Consider the following 22,529-nt stretch of genomic DNA (forward strand, 5'->3'; position numbering starts at 1 on the left):
AAGAAGCAAGTGGCTTCTGAATTTCCATGATAACCAAGTGTGGTGCCTAAAATGGTGTTATGGTACGGTACTTCAGATACAAGGTCAACGCAATACCATAAAGCAATTGCTCTCAAATGCGCGCATTTAAAAGAAATAGTGGTTGAGAATTATATTAAGTTGACAAAGGATATAATTCTAGAGAGAGCTTGAAATTGCATCATCGAGGGGAATGGGCTTAAAGCCTACAGGTACGAATCGTATTAAGGGAAACCCAACCTAGTTGACTGGAGATCCCAAAATCTAGGTTCAATGGGATAACAGAAATTAAGAACGATTCACAAGAAGCACTGGGGAACATAACTCTAGATATGTTTCTACCCATTCCTATGATGAGACAGTGCAGCCTGTCGCGTAGTCAAGGATAAGCATTGCTTTTAATGATTCCTAAGATTTGGAAATTCCAAATAGGGTATGGCAGGATACTCTTAATAGGAAATCACCTATGTGAAGTGAGAAGTGTGGCCGCTTCCGTGAGAACCTTTGATAGGCTAGGTTCATCTAAAAGCGCTTCATGAATTCCGGGAATTGTTCAGGACCGAAATGAACACAACCATGAGAACCAACTTGGTGAGGAAATAAATTGTGTGATAGTTATTGTCTGGGTTTACACTTAAAAACTGACAGTTCAAAGCCTCTGGCACACTGACCCAGTAGTAAGCCCGATAGCTATTCACTAAGGAAGGTTCAAGGTGAAAGCTACCTATCCCCATGCAATTTATTTCCGTTTGAACTCTCTTTAGTGTCTGTCTACATTATAGATGCATTTAGTCACCGAATTTTCATTCATGTGGGGGATTGTTGGAAAATTGTATTTGATGTGACAATTTTCGAGTGAATAGAAAATCTTTTGTATATTGGATTTGGAAACGGGTTGTATACATATGGTTTGGGCCTTATAGTGTTTGGTCCAGTTAGGAAAAGTTAGTTACCGTGAAACCTAATATACCTATTCGTATACAGACACAACCCTCCATGAAGCAACACGATGATTCGGCGAAGAGGTACCATTAGCATCTATATATACCCTGCAGAATTAGGTTAGAATATCAATCAGAAAACTAGTATCCATTCTATTGCATTCACTACAAATCATTGATTTAGTTTATGTTAAAGAGAGAGTTCATCACTTCAAGTTTGGTTCGCCGTTTCTCGAAGTTTGGAGTGCTACTACATCGAGAAGAAAGTCGTCGTATCCTGGGAGACAGACATCGATAATCCGTAAGCACCAGTGCTGGGTGAATCTGTCTTAAAGCTAGAGGATATAATCCTTGTCTCGACTTTGATTTCGTCTAATTTGGTTTGCATATATCTTCTTCTCTGTTTGTTTTATTGCTTTTTTATACACAAAATTGCCAACAGAAAGTCACTACAATTTTGTTCACTACAAAATTGCGAACAAATAATTCTGGGATATATTTGTACAGCAAACCATCAAAACAAAAAAAAAAAAAAAAGGAATATACATGTTTGGATCTTGCTTACTCTCTCTTGGAAAAAAAAATATGAGCATGGCTTGTGTCCACGGTTCCCTTGCAAACACCACATTTTCAAACTTGTGGCAGAGATGCACAAAAAATCCAGGGGAGGAATCTCAGTCACACACACGCCCCCTGAATCAGATTAGATGACATGTTTCAACCACCTTATCTCTTTCATGGCATCCCTCATGCTGTACCTAAAGTTAGTAAGTTACTAAAGGAACAGTAAATAATGGATATACTGAGAATTTTGAACGAGATTTTGGTTTTTATAAATTCAATATCTCGTCATGCTTCTGAATTTCTGGTTTTGAAGCTAGTGCACTGCGCACCCATACAACTTGACAACTTCTCACTGCGCCCAAAACTTTAAACTGCGTGAATGTGTATCTCAAGGCCAACCACGATAATAACGCTAATGCTCACCGGCCACGGCTGCCACACACTGCACAATGCAACTGTCCCTTTGATACGAAAGACCATACAATCATACGTCCGTAGTCAGCGACACCCATGATTGCGGTTGGATGTGTCAAGCAACTAAGTCGCTGGTGATTGCCAGATGTAGTCAAGAAGATCCTTTCCAAATTCACCTCTATAAGATATACCACCACCTTAAAGTCAAAAATCAAAATTTGCAAGCTTATTAAATTTCTGAAACGACTTTAGTTTAGATTACATATTTAAATCTTTAACTTGGCTTCTAAATCTAAGAAACAATTGATTCTCCGACATGTTGATGTAGAATATTATGGGTGCAATGTCCAAAGACCAAATCTTCTATAATGTTGCACCATTATTATACCCTGCAGCTCAAGCTGTCATTGGCAGGCCTTTGCTGGTGAACCCGGTTGTTTCCCCTCACCACTCTCGGTCAATATTGGCTCATGCTCATCTGCATTTTAATCAACATTGTAGGCTGTATACAAGTGAAAATATAACCTTGGGTCAAAATTGCCCAAAATCAAAACATGACAAAACTAATTTAGCATGAGATAATGGAGAGAATTATGGCAGGAGAGATCATGAAGATCCTCTCTAACAGAACCAATAAAATCCAAATGTGAAAAGGATTTGATTGAAAGAAGGAGAAACGAGAACAGGGAGTGTGGATAGAGTGTGTTTTCAACCCACCAATCACAAGTCTAAAAATCCAACCCTCTCTCCCACTAACTTTTTCATCCAGTCAATCTCTTCACCACCTCCCTTCGTAACCAAACCATCTCTACTCTAACAACTCATTTTCCCCTTTCCATCAACTTCTTCTATTTTTTTCACAGCAACAAAAAACCCCTCAAAATTCAAAAAACCCATCTCTTAATTTATCAAAATTCATTAAATTTTTGGTTATTAGGGTTTGGGTTTTGAAGAATTTTGGGTTTTATTTTATAATATGGCAGCTGCAAGTGGATTTGCCACCTCTGTTGCAGGTGTAAAAACAATGGAGTCGTTGATTCTTAAGACATGTTCTTCGTCAACAAATTATTCTCTTTCTCAATTCCGGGTTTTTTGTAAACCAATTGTTAATAATAATAGAAGAATTGTTAAAAGAGGTGTTTCTTTGAACCCTCGATGTGATGTTGTTTCTGCCGAAAGTTTGGATCTTGAGAATAAGAATGATGCTAGGGCTTCCAGTGTTTCTGCTCTTGAACAGCTTAAGAATTCCGGTGTCGACAGTAAGTTCACATTTTTGTGACTTTTCAAGTGTTTCTGTGTATTAACCCCTTAAATTTTGCTTTTTTTATTTGCTATTTTGATTTTTAGAGTTTGTAACAATTGTGGGTGAGAAACACATGAAGGAAATGCACTTTCTGTTCCTTGACCATGTTTTTGATCAGAGTTTTGAAAATGTTAAAGTGTTGGAGCATCGATTTGCATATTAGATGTCCATTTGTTGTGTGATTGTGCATTGAAGAGTGGGAGTTCATGACTGAGCTGTTGAGTTGTTTTCAGGTCTTTTCGTTGGGTCTTTATGAACATTTCATTTGGATAAAGAGGGAACCTTTTTCAGCTGTTTTTTTTTTTTTTTTGTTATTGCGCTTTTGATCCTGAAAGCTTGGATTTCCCAAAAATTGGGAATTGGTATTATCGTTTTTAAATAAGTCTGTTTTCCTTTTACGTTGTATCAAGAAAAGGTTGATCACTGTCTATGGTTTTCTGAAAATCGGGTTATCCTATAAAGAAATTGTTCCAGTAAGTGGTTATTTCTATAAATTCATTGCATTGTGTTCTAAAATTAAGGTTAATGAAGTACACTTGCTGAATCCTACCTGGTGCTTGAGTGAAATTCTGTAAAATTATGTTAACTTGGTTGTGCAACTTTTTGGTTAACATTTCTTGAGTTTCGTAACTGACTATTCCGTAATATCTGTAATTGGGATTTTTCTTAGGCTGTATTGTCTCTAACACAACCCACTACGAGAGCTTACGTTTCCAGTTACTTTGAAGTTGTTATGGGTATAAAATTCTTACAAGCTATTAACTAAATTATCAGGGTACTCAAAGGAAAAGAGCAGTATCGTGGTTGTTGGGCTAAGTGTTCACACCGCACCAGTAGAGATGCGTGAGAAACTTGCCACTCCAGAAGCTGAGTGGCCTCGAGCCATTGGAGAACTTTGTGGCTTGCATCATATTGAAGAAGCTGCAGTTCTTAGTACTTGCAACAGGATGGAGATATATGTTGTGGCTCTATCTTGGCATCGTGGACTTAGAGAAGTTACTGAATGGATGGCAAAGGTACTCCCTCTTCTCACCCTAATTATACTCGCATCTTTAATTCACAACCCCACTATCTTCAACCGACTCCTATAAATCTTTTGGGACAAAATATACGAAGCACAGTTTCAAATCTACTCATTTTTGAGATTTAGACTTGAGTATGTCGACTTCAAGAAGCCTTATGTTCATCAGTCGGTCCTCTTTTCAGCCTATCTCTTTCATATGGTTATTGACTCTGATTCACCCACATTTTCCAGTTCTAGCATTCTGAAACTTTTCGTTTTTACTGGTAAGTTGAAAAAGATGTTCATAGTTGAAACACTTCATGTTTCTTTTTTGCAGACAAGTGGGATTCCTGCTTCAGAGCTTCGTGAGCATCTGTTTATATTACGCGACAACGATGCTACACAACACTTATTTGAAGTATCAGCAGGGCTTGACTCTCTTGTTCTAGGAGAAGGACAAATCCTGTCTCAGGTAAAACAAGTTGTCAAAGTCGGTCAAGGAGTTCCAGGATTTGGGAGGAACATCAGTGACTTGTTCAAACGTGCCATCACTGTTGGCAAGCGAGTTCGTACTGAGACCAACATTGCATCTGGGGCAGTTTCCGTTAGCTCAGCTGCGGTCGAGCTTGCCTTGATGAAGCTTCCAGCGTCATCATTACCCACAACCAGAATGCTGGTAATTGGTGCTGGCAAAATGGGAAAGCTTGTGATCAAACACTTGGTATCTAAAGGGTGCACCCAAATGGTTGTTGTTAACAGATCCGAGGAAAGAGTTGCCTTAATCCGTGAGGAATTCGATAGTGTGGATATTATTTATAAACCTCTCACTGAGATGATTACCTGCGCTTCTGAAGCTGATGTGATCTTCACCAGTACTGCATCTGATATTCCACTATTCATGAAGGAGCATGTCGAGGGACTTTCTCCCGTGGGTCCAGATGTTGGGGGATTAAGACTCTTCATTGATATATCTGTTCCTAGGAACGTAGGATCCTGCGTCTCGGAACTAGACGATGCAAAAGTCTACAATGTCGATGATCTTAAGGAAGTCGTGGCTGCTAACAAGGAAGATCGACATCGAAAAGCTATGGAAGCCCAGGTAATTATATCTGATGAATCCAAACAGTTCGAAGCCTGGAGGGATTCTTTAGAAACGGTTCCCACCATCAAGAAACTGAGGGCTCTTGTGGAGGGAATTAGAGTGTCAGAGTTAGAAAAATGCCTTGCGAAGATGGGGGACGATATTCCTAAGAAAACAAGGAGAGCAGTGGATGATCTTAGCCGTGGTATAATGAATAAAATCCTTCACGGTCCAATGCAGCATTTAAGATGTGATGGAAGTGATAGTAGAACTCTTGGTGAAACCCTTGAAAATATGCATGCACTTAACAGGATGTTCAGCTTGGAAACTGACATATCTATATTTGAACAGAAAATTCGAGCCAAGACAGAACAATCTCAAAAGTAAGTTCTTCGTCATCTTTTTTCAATTTCTTGATCTCGGATAAGAGGAAGAAAAAAACTCCTCATTTACATTCATATTCTTCAATTCGTTTAGAGAGATTATGGTTGAGGATCTTCTTCGTCGGTTCATATAGCAATTGTTGTACACAAGCTTCTCTCCTGGCTGTCATACGGGTCCCAATTTTTCTTAATTACTATGTTTATACTGTAACGTAATGGTCATCTGGCTTAGTAACAATATAGATAGAGAATTTTCTAGGTGAGCCTAATCCTTGTATCGAATGATATGTAATTTACCTCCCCAAAGTTACTTGGAACTGGATGGCTAGGGTTTGAACAAAGTTGTTAATTTTGTAATTATTCTAATTGTTTGTCTCGATTTTGATCTTTATGGGTTCATATTTCCAGGGATGTTTTGTATTGACAATTTGTCTATTGTTGTGTCCTCCACGTTTTTCTTTTCGGCAGTTCTTACTGTGCATGTTTGATATGTCAATTATGTTATTGCATTCTATACTTGTATTACAATAGAATATGAAATTGATAAATTGTGACCAGCTACCTTTTATGCTCTTAGCGTCCAAGTTAATTTAACATTCCATTTATACTGACATGTGGAGCTAAAGCCTAGACATGTAACCAATTTCGGACGGAGTTCTGTCAGTTGTCGTTTTGTCGTTTCGGGCTAGTCAAATGCAGGCATCAGAGTAATGGTTCCCAATTTGAACACTGTGTAAGATTGTCTACAGAGAATGTTTACAGAGTGTGTTTGGACCATATATATATATATATATATATGAAATGGGCTTAATAGCTCTTCGGCCTATTTACAATAAATAAAATAAAAAGGTATATATATAAATAAAATAAAAAGATTGAAATTAGTGTTTCCTCCCATCATTTATTTTTCCGTCCACTACGCTGTTAGCCGAGTCAGCATTAATTTACACGTGAAAAAAAGGTATACGTGTTACATAGATTATCCAATATATCATTTTCTTGTTAGATTAATTAAACCTAAGTCCCATCTCTAAATGACCCAGTTGCCGTCGTCGTCATCTCTCCACAAATGGAAACATAATGAAACTGTGGTGCGATAGAATGATGAGAAAACGAAAAGAGAGAGAGAAATTGGTTTGCATCGTGAAGATATAGTTCCAGCAGTGCAAGCAGTGATGATGGTTTGACATGGTACGAAATTGAAGTTCTGCCGGATGAATTAGATGGTTGCAGTATGAATTTGATCGAGTCAGAATATGGCTAAAGAATGGTGGATTTGATTTCTGGGGTTAATTGACATTCAACCAGACTGCAGCTGCAGCTGGTACTCCTGGCTATTTTCCACGGTTCATAATTCTCAGGCGAAATTACAAACACCTTGGACGCAATTTGTGGGTGATGTAGAGATTAAGTTGTTGTGTTCTTCTACCCCTGTCCAACTCTCCTTCCCTGCAATCATACACACAAACCCATTCTAATAATCACTCGAAGCAACCTCCTTCCATTCTGCTACCAATCAATCAAGCCCAACCTTCTCTTCAACATCAGCAGCAACAAAATATTTCCTCTTTTACCGAATTGCGACTCAAATCAACAGAAAGAACCCTAAATTCACCTTCTCATTAACAACAACTTCAATCTCCTTCAATCTCACTTCCTGCAACTCCATCCTCTTGGTTTTCAAATCTCAATTCGAGTTCACCAGACCAGCTTCTTATCCATTACCAGCTAAATTACAACAGTTCACCACGAACCCTAAACTAATTTGAGTTCTGAATCTCCATCTCCGTCTTTCTCTGAAGTTCTGGTGTTAATTAATGGCGAAGTTGGTGTCGGTTCCATGGCTGCTTAATCTCAAGCTTCAAAATTGGAGCAATAATCCCATAAGACCAATTCTTCGTATCTTTGAATCCATCTTCTTCCGTCACTTGAACCCATGGAAGGAAATCAATCAGTTTTCATATCACCGACATGAACTCTATTTCCTTGTTATTCTTCGTTTGCTGAAATCAACTCTCACTGCTCAATCATCCCTATTCCAGAAACCCATCTTCCGTCTCTTGATTTTAACAGCATCAATAATCGATTCAATCCTAAATTCATTTCATAAATTTCAGGAACCCTAGCTTCTCTGCTAAATTTTATTTATCTCGATCTGTTCTTGAGAATTTGAGGGCACTAGACAATCAAGAATGAGTTAGTCGAGGGTATTTTGGGACGATCACAAAACACGTGTATAATTTATGCCACGCGTGCACAGGTACTGATTCAGCTAGCCGAGCAGTGGATGGAAAAGCTAACGATGGGAGGAAACACTAATTTCAATCTTCTTGGGGAGGAAACGCTAATTAGCGATTTTGGCAGGGGAGGAAACGCAAAATAACCCATACTTAATTGGGTCATGACTCATGAGTTGAAGTCTAAGTCCATAAAGAGTTATTAAGCTGATCTATTAGCTTCTATACAAAAAAGACCGGATATAACCTGGAAGTTACGGATCCTTAAAAAAAAGAAGGAATCAGTTAATGAAAAGACTGGGTATAACTTGAAAGTTACAGATCCTTAGAAAAAGGAGGAATCAGTTACTGAGAAGACCAGGACTTGGAAGTTAAATATCCCTAGAAAAAGGGGGAATCAGTTACTAAGCAGACCAGGTACATATCCAAAAAATGGAGGTTAGAAATCCCTAGAAGAATGGCGAACCAAAGAAGACCAGGTATAACATGGAAGTTAAAGATCCTAAAAAAAAAAGGTAAATTGATTTGGACCAGGATGAATCTGGAAAACATTTGGTCCAGATACATAGTCAAAATGTATGCAGACAAATATTGGACTAGATATGAAATTGATAAATGGATATGTCAATTATGTCACTGCATTCAATACTTCTATTACAATTGAATATGAAAATTGATAAATTGTGACTAGTTACCTGTTCCGTTCTTATCGTCCAAGTTAATTTAACATTCCATTTGGAGCTAAATCCTAGATATGTAGCCAATTTCGGGCGGAATTTTGTCAGTTGTCGTTTTGTCATTTTGGGGCCAGTCAAATACATGCATCAGAGTAATGATTCGTAATTCGAACACTGACTGAGTTTGTTTACATATGGTTTGTTTACAAAGAGTGTTTGGATCATATATATATATATATATATATGAAATGGACTTAATAGCTCTTCATCCCATTTACAATAAATAAAATACTTAATTGGGTCGTGGTTTGAAGTCTAAGTTCATAAAGGGTTATTAACATGATCAACTAGCTTTTATACAAAAGAATTGGGTCATGGGTTGAAGTCTAAGCTCATAAAGGATTATTAACATGATCTACTAATTTTTATACAAAACAAGACCATGTATAATCTGGAAGTTACGGATCCTTAGAAAAAGGAAGAATCAGTTAGTGAGAAGACTAGGTATAACCTGGAAGTTACAGATCCTTAGAAAGAGGAGGCATAAATTACTGAAAAGACCAGGTAAAACCCGGAAGTTACTGATCCCTAGAAAAAGGGAATCACTTACTAAGGAGGACCAGGTACATATTCAAACCTTGGAAGCTATAAATCCCTAGAAAAAGGGGGAGCCAAAGAAGACCAGGTATAACTTGGAAGTTACAGATCCCTAGAAAAAGGGGGAATCAGTTACCAAGGAGACCAGGTACATATCCAAACCCTGGAGGTTAGAGATCCCGAGAAAAATGGAGACCCAAAGAAGACCAGGTATAACCTGGAAGTTAGAAATCCTAAAAAAATGGTAAATTGATTTGGACCAGGATGAACCTGGAGAGCATTTGGTCCATATACATAGTCAAAGTGTATCCAGGCAAATATTGGACTGGATACAGTTCCTCCACAACCTATAAATAGAGGTGGAATTTCAACTAGGAAATGTACATATTTCTAATCCTTCTCTCTCCATAAAAACCTACTTAGAGCTCTTACTCATTGAGGCATCAGAGTGTCTTTGCAGGTATCTTCCCATGCTCATCTATGAACAATTATTTAAGAGCCAAAGTTGATAAGGAGTTGATTCACCAAATAGCTGGAATTTTCTCATCTACCAAGAACGTATAATGAGGAGTACTACTGAGTCATCTAACGGCTACAATTTTATCATCATATACAAATCTCTAGGATTGTTGTAGATGCAGTTTTGCTACAACATCTTTTGGCACCCACCGTGGGGCAGAAAAAGAATTTTCGGAAACAAAAAATCAAGATTCATGGCTACATCACAAGCAATTCAGAGTGATGGAGATGCAAATGCAAAAACAAGAGGAGCTCGGAGCGATATTGATCACTCATTTCGAGAGGAGTTGAAATATCACCTGCAACAATGGTATCAGGATGTCCCTCTGCGAGAACTCATCCCCATGGGACAAGCAGAAAAAATCGTTGGGTACATGTTACTACTCCTTCTTTAAGTGAAGGTACCAAATTGAACAGATCCACCAGAGATTTAGATCAGCATCAAACAAACATGGTGAAATCTCATCCAAACCCCCTTGTGAATAGAGGCTTTCGTTTAGCCTCGTGCATTGTACAAGGGGATAGGACCGCACCAACACATGTAGATCTGACTCTGCCTGAAAGACTGCAAGAGCTAGAGAAGGAAAATAGATTACCGAAATCCTCACTAGATAAGAGACCACAAACGAATGATAACCAATAATCTGAAAGTGTCACTTCTCACTGGCATGCACGACCTTCACATGAGGGTTGGCGGGAACGACACGTGCATGATGATCACGGTAGGAGACATAAATTATTCAAAAGGAAAGTTGCTGAAGCAAGTAATGCAAGGGAACGTCGACGGCCAAATGACCACTACGAAGGCCATCGTATTGTCGAGGGGGAAGAACGACAATCAGGACCGATCCATTGTCAAAACAGTAGGCGCGAGAGGGGGGAATACCTCAATGACGAAGGCTCAAAGAATGCCTCGACGAGCGTAAGTTGAAGGAGTATAACAATGGGAACCAACTCTCAGAGAAACACAAACGAGAGAAAGTGAAAACCAAACGGAACAAGGATCTTGTTAGATGAGCGGATCCGTAGAGAAACTGAAGGAGAATCATCACCGATCGAATAACTCAATAAAAGGAAGCTAAGTGAAATGATTAAGCAATTGTTATATCAAAAACAATCACAATATCAATCACAATTTTTCCACCCCCTGTCATGCACAAAGTAATGGGTAAGCTGAAGCAACCAATCAAGTGATCTTAGACAACCTTAAAAGAACTCTCGATAAAGTTAAAGGGAGATGGATAGAGTTCTTTCCGGGGGTCTTTTTGGGAATACATGACGACACCATGGTGATCAACAAGATTTTCCCCACTTGCATTGGCTTACGAAGCAGAAGTTGTGGCTCCAACCACAAAAACTCTAGCTGAGCATTCAAGCTAGGACTCAGAGATACTATCAAGAGATAAGGAACTTCTAGAAGATGTTCGAGAAGAAGCATCAAGAAAATTAGCCATTTACCAACAGTCCATGAAATTCCAATACAACAAGAAGGTTCGACAACGAGTAGTTCATGAACTTTTGTTTTTTTTTGTTTTTTTTTTTAAAAAGTAGGACCGATTCATTAAACTAGAGAAACTGTTACAGTTCTTGGGAATTTTGTTCCCATAATGTCCGCTTGTGTAATGCTTAATAGAAATGAGGGGCATACATTTTTCCAAACCTTTGTAAATTGATCAGTCGGATGTTGTGCTTGATGTTTGACTGCCTGATTTGCGAGTTCGTCTGCTGCCTGGTTTGCCTCCCGGTAGGCATGCTGTAGTCCTGTGTGGGGTATTTGTTGCATGAGAATATTTATTTATGTCAGCATACTTTTAAGGTACCAAGGATGGTCGCTTGATTGTTGTTGTAGGAGTTCTATTACTGCCGTTGAGTCCATTTCGAACCTCACCCTTGGCCATTGTTATTGTATCGCTAGTCTTGTTGCTAACAGTAACCCTCGTGTTTCTGCCGATGTTGAAGTTGTATTGCCTAATGGTGCTGCCACTGCTAAAAGTATATTTCCTTCGTCGTTTCTGAAAATAACTCCTGCTCATGCTGGTCCTGGACATCCCTTTGTTGTGTCGTCTGAATTTATTTTTATCAAGTTCTCATGTGGTGCTTCCCAACCCACCATGATAGTTGTTGTGGTCGTATTTGTAGGTTGTTGTTGTCGTTGTAGAACTTGGGGCAGGTTTGGGAGTATTGGTGTTAAGTGTTGTTGTGACCAAATGTATTCTTTAAACATTACCCGGACTATCTGAGTTGTCTGAATCGGAGATTGCCGTGGCTGTCGATAAACTGCTGCATTTCTTGTTAACCAAAGATGCCACATTGTAAAGCCATATAGGATCTTTGTTGAATGTGGTATATTTCCGTCGAGTGCTTCTTGTATACTTGTGGGTTGTTGATTGTGGTGGTTTGATGTTTGGTTTATGGCGTTGTTTTGGTTATCTTGGGTGAGGATTTGTTTCCAGACCTAAGTGGTCGTAGTATAAATGAAGAGTAGGTGTGTTGCGGTTTCAATTGCATTATTGCATAGTGGGAAAAGGTTGGTGGTTGTGATATGCCTTTGTGCTAGGGTGTTGAAGGTAGGTAGTCCTTCAAGGTTAGCATTCCATAAAAAAATCCTGATTTTTCGAGGGCATTTCAAGTTCCAGATCGTCTTGAAACATGATGTTTGGTGATGTGGTGGTTGCGGGAGTTGTGGAGTGTGGAATATTGGTATGGATGTTGGTGATGAGGTTTTGGTTTGCCCGTGGGTTTTGGTTTGTTTGGGGATTTTGGTTATGTGTGGGGTGTTTGGTTGTTTTGGTTATGAGTAGTTGGTAGCCTGTTTTACATGTGTATTCACCATTTTTTGAGTGTGGCCAAATGAAAGTGTCTTCAGTTGGATCCTTGGGTAGATGAATGTTGAGAATGTGTGGTGGTTGTGTCGAAAATGGTGTGGAGGAGGGTACGGTTCCAAGTATTTGTGGTATTGTCTATGAGTGATGCTACTTGGATGTCTGATAGTGGTGGGTGGATAAGTTGAGTAGGTTGGTGAGGTATCCAATTGTCAAGGATTGACGTGTTTTAGCCATCTTCAATTTTTGAAAAACATTGCTCCTGCAAAAAACTAGCTAGGTTAGTTAAACTCTTCCACAGAGGGTTGGCTGATGGTTTTGGTTTTTGTATGAGTTTTGAGAGGAGTGGTTGGTTGTGAAGGTATTTCTCTCTGATCATTGTGGCCCGGATTAACTTGTCGTCTCCGTGCACCTGCCAAGATTTTTTCATGAGTAAAGCTTGGTTGTGTTATCAGCTTTTCCTTCACCCAATTGGATATAGCTTTATTTCAGTTTTGTCACCCCCCCTAAAGAAGTTCCTCATGATTTGGTCCATCTTTTTATGTACATGTACGGGTAACATTTGATTTTGCATTGCATGGTTGGTCGTTGGTTGGAGTGAAGTTGTAATTAATAGCAGTCTGCCTGCCTGATTAACACATTTTGTGATCCATCCTCGGGCCTTGTGTTCCATCCTGTTGAGCAAGTCTGTGAACATATGGACACTATTTTACCTCTCTTGAAATGGATTCCAATATATATTAGTTGGTATGGTGATGTGGGTATCTCAAAGAAGCAATGTAGTCCATTAACATCATCTAGGAGTAGCTTTGGGTGATGGATAATGTGTGACTTGTCTTTTTTTTATGAGTTGTCCTGCTGAGCTGGAGTATTTATGTAGCAGTTTCTTTAGATTGGTACATGACTTTGGTTCCGCCACCCAAGAGATTAGTAGATCGTATGCATACATCAGATGTAGAATGGGTGTACCTTTTGCCATTATTTTCATCCCTTTGATATTCCCATGTTGATGTTGGTGGCCGAGATTTGTTGACAGGATCTCTGCACATAAGATGAAAATATATGGTGATATGGGGTCACCCTCTATTCCCCTTATCGGTTGGATGTGACCATAGGTCGTGCGCGTTAACATTGATCGAGTATGTGACGGTGTTGATACACGTCATGACCCACTTGATGAATTGTGGTGGAAAACCGAGCTTGGTGAGGGACAGGTGGATGAAGCTCCAGTCTAGTGAGTCGTACGCTTTTTGGATATCCAACTTCATAGCGGTTTTTGGGTGCTTCGACGGGGGGGTTGTTCTGATGACATGAAATAATTCAACGACAATGGCAATATTGTCATGAATGGATCTTCTGGGTATGAAAGAACTTTGATAAGGGCTGATTATGAATTGTAGGATGGGTCGGAAACGGTTCACTAGTATTTTTGTTATGATTTTGTATACCACGTTACAAAGCCCAATGGGCCGGAAATAGGATGGTGTTGTGGGGCTCGGAATTTTTGGTATGAGGCTGCTATGTGTGTGGTTTATTGGTTCTTGTAAGTGGTTGTGTTGGATGAAAAAATTGACCATGGATATAATTTGTGGTCATGTGGTTTCCCAAGAAAATTTAAAGAACTTACTGGTGAAGCCGTCCGATCCGGGTGCTTTTCCAAAGCCTATTTAATCCAAAGCTTGCTTTATCTCCTCCGTTGAGGCTTGAGTTGTTAGTCTTTCCATGTGTGCCTCCGTTAACCTAGGATAGATACAATCGAACAATTGCATGTTTATCACCGTATTTGGAGCACGGTATTGCTTGGAGAGGTAATGGACGAAATCTATTTCCACTGGCGTGTCGACCCATGAGGCATTTTCCGTCTGGATTTGTCGTATGTGGTTAAAACGTGGATGTATCGTTGCCTGAGTGTGAAAACATGTTGTGTTCATGTCGCCTTCTCTAAGCCATTTGACCCTTGATCTTTGTTTCCAGAAAACTTTATGGCAGTGGATGAGAGTAAGGTAAGAATTCCTTGCTTGTAATTCTTGGTCTAACCAAAACTCCAGTGTTGGGCCTACGGAAACAGCACACTGAGCCTGTGCAAGTTGAATTTTCTTTTCTGCTTCTTTGATCAGGCCCGGTAGATGACCAAAGGTATTTTTTTCTCCAAAGTTGTAGTGTTTCCGTTGTGTTGGACATTTTGTTGAGCAGGTTTGTTGGTGGAGATGGGTTGAGCGATGGAATCCAAGCATTCTTGAAAACCTCTTTACTGTGTGGGTGAATTAACCATAGGTGTTCAAACCTAAAATGTTTTTGTTGTGGTCGTGGATGGCTTTCTATTTTAGTAAGATGGGTGCATGATCTGAATCAATCCTAGTAGGTGCTGGATCAGAGCATGGAGGTGTAGTTGCAGCCACTGTTTGTTTCTTAGACCACGATCAAGACGTTCAAGAATGAGGTTGTTTCCCCGTTGCTTGTTTGACCAAGCATATGGGATGCCAGAGAATCCCAAGTCGATGAGGCCATTGGTGTTGATCACCTCTTTAAATAATTTTGCTTGGTCATGGTTGACAAGTCGACCATATTTTTTCTCTTCTTGGCATAAAATCTCATTGAAATCTCTCATAAATAGCCATGGGAGGTTGTGTTAAGGGATTATGTTGTTGAAGTCTCTTCATAAGTCTTATCTTGCCAGCGGTTGTGGTGGTCCATATACTCCGGTGAAGAGCCATGGGGGTTGTGGTGCAGGAGGGTTGATGTAAGCATGAATTACACTTTGGTTTGCCAAAATAATCTGGACCTGAAGGTGGGATGACCACATCAGGCTCACTCCACCTTTCCGGCCATTACAAGATAATGCAAAACATTCATCAAACCCTAATCTAGACTTTAAAGAAAACACATGTATATCAGACGAAAGAGTTTCAGATAGGAACATTAGACTTAGCTTGTGAATCCGGTTGAATTCACACAGTTTTTGAATTGTCAAAAGATTGTGAAGCCCTTGACAGTTCCAAGCTAGGTAACTCATAATGGTTGCGAGCTCTGGTTCTTGCCAGCAGCTCACTTGCTTTTCCTTGCAGCTTCTGCATCAGTCTCTTTTTCTTCGAGAGATAGTTGCGAAGCTGGTGTAGTTGTGGGTTGCCTGTTGTGGATTTCATCACCATTAACTGTTGCCTTGTCTTTTTCTTCCTTTTTGGTTTGTTGGGGTGAAGATGATGTTGATCTGGCCTTCCTATTCCTTGTATTGGGGACTTCATATTGTTGTTGGAAGTTCCTTGTCGACTCTGGTTGGAGAGATGAGAGTGAAAAAGAGGGGGTCTAACAACCACACCCAATATTTCGCTTAACAATCTGTATGGACAACTCCAATATAATTCCAAGAGAATCAACTATACAGTCAGACTCAATCAATAGAAATATATCCAAGAGTCTGTGTCTCAATTTCTCAACTCAATCCGCAATCAAACAAATAGGAATTTACGAGCCCGATTGAATATAAGAAAAAACTTGGACGGTATTAAAAACCAATATCCAAGTGTCAATCAATTTAATCAACAACCAAAGGTTGGATTCACAATTGATTGAACTTACGCACAACCTGTGATATTTCTATTATATAACAAAATATGATGCGGAAAAGAAATAAAACATACACCAGAAATTTTGTTAACGGGGAAACCGCAAATGCAGAAAAACCCCGGGACCTAGTCCAGATTTGAACACCACACTGTATTAAGTCGCTACAAACACTAGCCTACTCAAAATTAACTTCAGACTGGAATGTAGTTGAGCCCTAATCCATCTCACACTGATCAAGGTACAGTTGCACTCCTTACGTCTCTGAATCCCAGCAGGACTCTTCGCAATTGATTCCCTTAGCTGATCTCACCCACAACTAAGAGTTGCTACGACCCAAAGTTGAAGACTTGATAAACCAATCTGTTTCACACAGAAAAGTCTATTGTATAGATAAACCTGTCTCCCACAGATAAACCTATGAGTTTTGTTCCGTCTTTTGATAAATCAAGGTGAACAGGAGCCAATTGATATACCAGACTTATATTCCCAAAGAACAACCTAGAAATATCAATCACCTCACAATAATCTTAATCGTATGATAGCGAAACAAGATATTGTGGAATCACAAACGATGAGATGAAGATGTTTGTGACTACTTTTTATCTTGCCCATCGGAGATTAAATCTCGAGCCAATCTTAGAGAAGATGATGAATGCCAAATATTGTATATATTTGCACCTTTTTATTGGCATTTAACTCATCATTTGTGCACTAACGCTCTATTTTATCCCATATTCTGTGTTTTCGTTGTTTTCAAGAATAAATACTTTTCTCAATTAATTTTGCATTTTTAGGTACTAAATAAAGCCTGGTTAACTCACGGAGCGAAAAGAGCAAAGAAACGGCAAAGACTCCCGCAGAAAGGCAGCGAAGAATGATGTTTGCAAGAGCCGGATCAACTAGAAGTGGGCTTGAAGAGGAAGAATTGTCCTTAAAGAAGATATGGGCTTGGCATACCCAAGGCCCAAAACCCTTGCCCAAACCCGCTTATCTCTTTAGCCGTCAGATTGGATCCATTCCATCATCCAACGGTCGCTTCATCAGAGTACATCGAACTCTGAAGTCCCTGCCTAACATCATAGCACCTAACCCCGATCTTCGCCGTAAATTTTGATGTATCTCATCATCCAACGGTCGCTCCACATCCATTCCATCGCGTCGTTGGATCACTCCATCACCTATTCATCCTACGCTTTTCATCACCGATCATCAAATTTTGATACACCCGCTCAACACCCTAGCACCAAATATCTTCTCCCAAAAACATCGACTTTTCCTCTTCTTCCCAAATTTCTCCTTCTTCCCCGACCAACAGACCTGCAACACCATTCTTCCCCTTCTTCTCGAGCTTCACCATCACTACCTTCACCCGACACCACAGCAGACTAACCCTAAACCCTAGACTCTCTCTAGCTTAGTTTTAGCTTCTCGCAAAGACGCTACAACCAAGAAAGAGATAACTAGGGTTTGTAGCAGAGGCGATGTAAGAGACAATTGGAGCAGGAGGAGTAGCAGAGACGGAAGACAAGACATGGGTCGAGGAGGAGACAACAAAAGCAGAGACGGGTGAGCTTTAATTTTAATTTTCAATGTAAACCCTAAATTGGGAATTTTGGGGGAAACTGTTAAGAACCCTAATTTTGGGTATAAATAGAGCATGGTATTGTGTGTGTGGGGGTATGCCCGGATTAGCCGGTGCACCAAGCTGTAGTAATTTATGTTTGTTTTCAGTAGTGTTATTATGTTATAATTCAATAACTAAGGTTTAGATGAAACCTTAGCTTTCTGCTGTGTTATTCATACTAATTGTGTTGCTCTTGAATGCTTAAACTGTTAGGATAGTTTTAATCTTAGTACGTCAATGCTTTGCTTTCACAGTGTATGCCATGTATCCATTGTAGTCAGGATAAAACAGTGTTGATTATGCTGCAGCTCATGCTTTAGAGACTATTGTTAATCCCTTGACTAGTTGTGCTTAATTAGACAGTTAGTGCTTCAGATTGATATTTTAGTTGTGATTGAATCATCCATTGGTGAAACACCTTAGGTAAGTAATATACTTGACACCTCTACCTTATCTGTTAAAAGGACAAGAGTATCATAATCAGTTGAATACATAGTATGAGTTAATGGTGGATTCGACAATCCTAGTACCTTCATTCTCAGTGTTTACTCCCTGTGTTATTTGCATCTTTTACTTTTATTTATTTTCTGTTGTAATCCTCACCAACACCTTGTCGTATCGACACATCAAAACAACCCTCATTTTGGTTACTCTTTCTTGTTTAGAATCAGTTTAACCATAGTTTCAGCTTTACAGCCACCTTGTCCCTGTGGATCGACCTGTGCTTGCCCTGTGTTATATTGTGACACTGTGCACTTGCACTTAGACATAGTCGTAGGTACTCTTTCAAGTCCTACCAAGTTTTTGGCGCCGCTGCCGGGGACTCGGTAGCGGTGTGATTGTTTCTTTTCTTCCACTTTACTGATTTTTAATATACTGCTTGTATATATGTGTTAGATTTTTGGTTTTTCTGTTGTTAATAGTGTTAGATGTAACTAGTTTATTTGATCTGCCATTTTGTAATAGTTTAATAACATCATCATTCCACTTCATCTTAGCTGTAGTTTATCTGCCATTTTGTAGTTGTTAACTTAGCATCACTGCATTTTCATTTTCACTGCAGTTTCATTTTCCCTGCATTCCACTTCATCTTGGCTTACTGTTTGTCTATATATGTTAGCTTAGCCTGCCATGTGTTAGCTTAGTCTGCCATGTAACATAGTCTGCCTCATTTGCATACTTAGCAAACAGTAACCTTGTGTATATATGTGTTAGCTTTCTATTTGTTCTGTCACTTGCATACCTGCAAAGCATCACTGCATCTGTGTCTTTGCCCATTATCTGTGGCTTTGCTCATTTTGTCATCGTCTGTAGCTTTGCCTGCCTTGTAACTGTCGGCTTCCCAGTCTTGGCCTTGCCACAACTGCATCTGTTACTGCATTTGCTTGGAGTACTTGAGCATTAAGTCTGCATATCGACCATTGGGTCATTTTTGGTTCTATAACAAGTGCAACTGTGAAGTTTAACATACTGTGAATGCGTGAATGTGCTGCTGTCATCTTGAATGCCTGAAATCTGTTGCTGTGAATGTGGAGTGGTGCTGTCAACTGTGAAATTTGCTGAAATTTGATGCTGTGAATGCCTGAGTTGTATGTTGAGTTAGCAATGTCATCTTGAATGCATGAAATTTGCTGTTGTGAGAACTAATTCTCTCTTCTGAAAACCACCAGGTACCTGCAACTGCTGTGCAAAACAAGGAGAAGGAGAAGCAGAACAAAACTGTTCTAGTGCCTCAAACAGGTGGTGTGGTGTTATGAAGAAAAGAGCTGAAGAAATTCTGAATTGTGGTGTTGCATTGGTTTTCCAAAGACAAAGACCCAACTGGTTTCTGCAATGGCTAAAAAGGGGTAAGCCTAAACTTTGGGCTCAACTTCAGCCAAAACTGAATTGTAAATTGTGGGCTTGTAATTTTGATTTAAACTGAACTGTGGGCTCTAAAACTGAATTTTGGGCCTGTCCTAAACTGAATTGTGGGCCTCAAAACCCAACTAAAACTTCTCTGCTGGGCTTCGTCCAAACTGCCTAGTGGGTTGTGCATTCTCCCACCAATGTGGGCTTGCTCCCAATTTTAAAACCAAAGTTTTTCTCCCAATATTAAAAACCAAATTTTTCTTTTTATCTCCCAATTAAAACCAAAAGTTTTCTCCCATTCAAAAACCAAAATTTTTCTCCCTCTTTTTAACCAAAAATCCCAAATAGGCTTTACCTTTAAAGCCTAAAAACCAAATTTTTGAAACCCATAACTGAAAAGTGTGGGCCTTATTTCTCTTTTTGAATTGTGTGATTGTTTGATAAACATAACATGTCTGGATTTTGGTCTGCCACTGGGAATAAATCTATTAGAGAAGCTTACGGGCAAGATTCACCTTATGAGCCTCCCACAGACCATGATGTCAATAGTTATAGGGATTATTATTATGGACCTTCTATAGGTCATGAACCTCAATATGCAAACCCTAAGGACTATTCACACATGTATCATCCACCATTGAGTGAAAATGAACATCTAGACAATATCCAACTCACACATTCGTCACTTGTGAATCAGTTAGAGGCTCGGATCACTGCCTTAGAAATGCAAACACATGAGAAATCTGTAGCATCTAGTTCACATAGACGACCTGAAATCTATGCATGTACCTTATGTAGTGGTTTAGACCACCCTGATAAATATTGTTATATTTTCCATGATTATAGGCAATTTAGAGAATCCCATGAAAATCCAAATTATGAAATGCCCACAAATTGTGAGGCTGGTAGTCATTGGGACTATAATCAATCCTTTGAGGGTTGCGATCAATCTTTTATAAACCCTAATGACCATGCACACATGTACCATTCACCACAATTTGAACATGAAGAATTTTGTACTCCCATGAATTTAGACTCCACCACAGAAGCTTTCAGACTCAGTGAGCAAAACTTTGCTAAATCTACATCACGAATTCAGGCATATTTAGATCAGATTTTGCTTCACCTACAAAAGGAGGAAATTCATGAGGAAATGTATGTTGTCCCTAATGAAGTGTCTAGTCCCATTCATGTAAATGATGTTGAATATGAACCTAATTTAGAGGAACATGAATCGACTAATGACACCACCACTGTTAATGAGGACCAATATGTATGTTACCATGATGATGATTATGAAGATTATGATGATAATGATGTTATGTTAGAAGAACATGAAAATATTGTGGAACCTTTTGGTTCAATAACATATGGATTCTCTCCCTCGACCTTCATGAATGTTGTTTCTTCTAATACTCATAGCAAATCATATGATTTTGATATTGATATGGTACTTGTACAATTGTTCTTCGAAGATGAGCATGCCATAGGAATAGTTGAATCTTATGTAGACACTAATGTTAATATACATGAAAACAAATTTGATGTGTCTGATTCCTTGCCTAAGTCACAAAATGTTATTTCTTCCGATGTTGATTTGAGTACTACGGACAATCATGATACCGATTTAGGTCTTGATGTTTTGTTCGATGAATGTGAGCATGATTTACCAATTTCTGATTTAGAAGTATGTGTTGGTATTATTGATCTTATCCATGAAAATAACTTAGAAGTACCAACTTTCTTACCTAAATCGCATATTGAGATTATTCCACCCAACCTAGATTTGGTGTGTAACAAAACTTTTAAACCAACTTTTCTGAAAATTCCCAACCTAGGATTGGAACTGTGTGCCTCCCAAGTCCTTTTGGACTATTTTGCATCAAAATACAATACTTTTAAGGAGCCACAATTGAAATACATTTCTTTGCCCATCCCGCAAAAAGTCCATTTTGAGTTAGACCTGGTGAATCCCGAACCCCCAAAATTGCTACATTTTGTGCTTAAAAATAAATCTGAGAAAAATTCAGGTTTAGGGGTGATTCATTCGGTTTTTAACTCTCACTCCCATTCAAGTCCAATTTTAGTGTTTTGAAACTGTCTATGTTTCAACACTTTGTCTTTTGGGTTGATCCTCAACTCTTTAGACTGTATGTATATAGTGAATTGTTTGTATATAATCTGGTAGGTAATGTTTAGTGGAATCATATGTTTCTTGTATATATTGTGCTAACCCAATGTGAATTCAGTTGAGTTACTGTTGGGTTTTGCCTTGAATAATGGAGTTCAAAACTTGCTTTCGCCAATATCCGGTAATCTATTTCCTTTTTCTACACTTAGCATCGTTCTCATGGTATGTGTTATAATCATGTTTATCTTTTGAAACATTGAGGACAATGTTTAGTTTAGGTTTGGGGGTGAAAAGTAGATACTTTTATAACATGCTATAATTGAAAACAGAACTCTTTCTTTTTCAGAAAAAATAAATTAAAAAACCAAAATTAAAAATTAAAAAATTCGAAAAAAAAACATAAAAATGGAGCTCATTTACCTTGAAATGTTGACGCTTGTGCAAATATGTAATTTTTAGGATTCCTAGTCTAGATATTTAGGCACACATTCTAGCACAATTCACATAGTGATAAGAAACTTGCACGCGCACGATCTACCAATACATGTATAGCCTCATCCTTGAGGTGTTCTATCAGAAGTCACGATTGCAAATCACTTTAGAATACTGAACGAAACTTGACTAGCTTGTTCTTTGGTTGGTTGGGATAGAAGGTGGAGGTTACATTAAGAAAAACAACCATCGAATTTAACTGGGTGCATCAAAAAGGGCTACCTCTTGCTAAGAGTCATGTAATTTTTTGTTTCTTTTTGTCTATGTATCAAAAGAGTTACCATGTTGTAAATATTTTTTTGAAAAAA

At 38.9% G+C, this 22,529-nt stretch overlaps 1 protein-coding gene across 1 annotated transcript; it reads left to right on the forward strand.

Moving 5' to 3' along the window:
* The first annotated feature begins 2,632 nt into the window (after positions 1-2,632).
* Positions 2,633-6,139, forward strand: LOC113332996 (glutamyl-tRNA reductase 1, chloroplastic-like). The gene is made up of 3 exons (XM_026579480.1): positions 2,633-3,196; positions 4,015-4,256; positions 4,581-6,139. Exons 1-3 carry the CDS (start codon positions 2,914-2,916, stop codon positions 5,709-5,711), a joined length of 1,656 nt encoding a protein of 551 aa, XP_026435265.1. The 5' UTR covers positions 2,633-2,913; the 3' UTR covers positions 5,712-6,139.
* The last annotated feature ends 16,390 nt before the right edge of the window (positions 6,140-22,529 follow it).

The sequence above is a fragment of the Papaver somniferum genome, unplaced genomic scaffold (genome assembly GCF_003573695.1).
Source record: "Papaver somniferum cultivar HN1 unplaced genomic scaffold, ASM357369v1 unplaced-scaffold_132, whole genome shotgun sequence".
NCBI classification, from domain to species: Eukaryota; Viridiplantae; Streptophyta; class Magnoliopsida; order Ranunculales; family Papaveraceae; genus Papaver; species Papaver somniferum.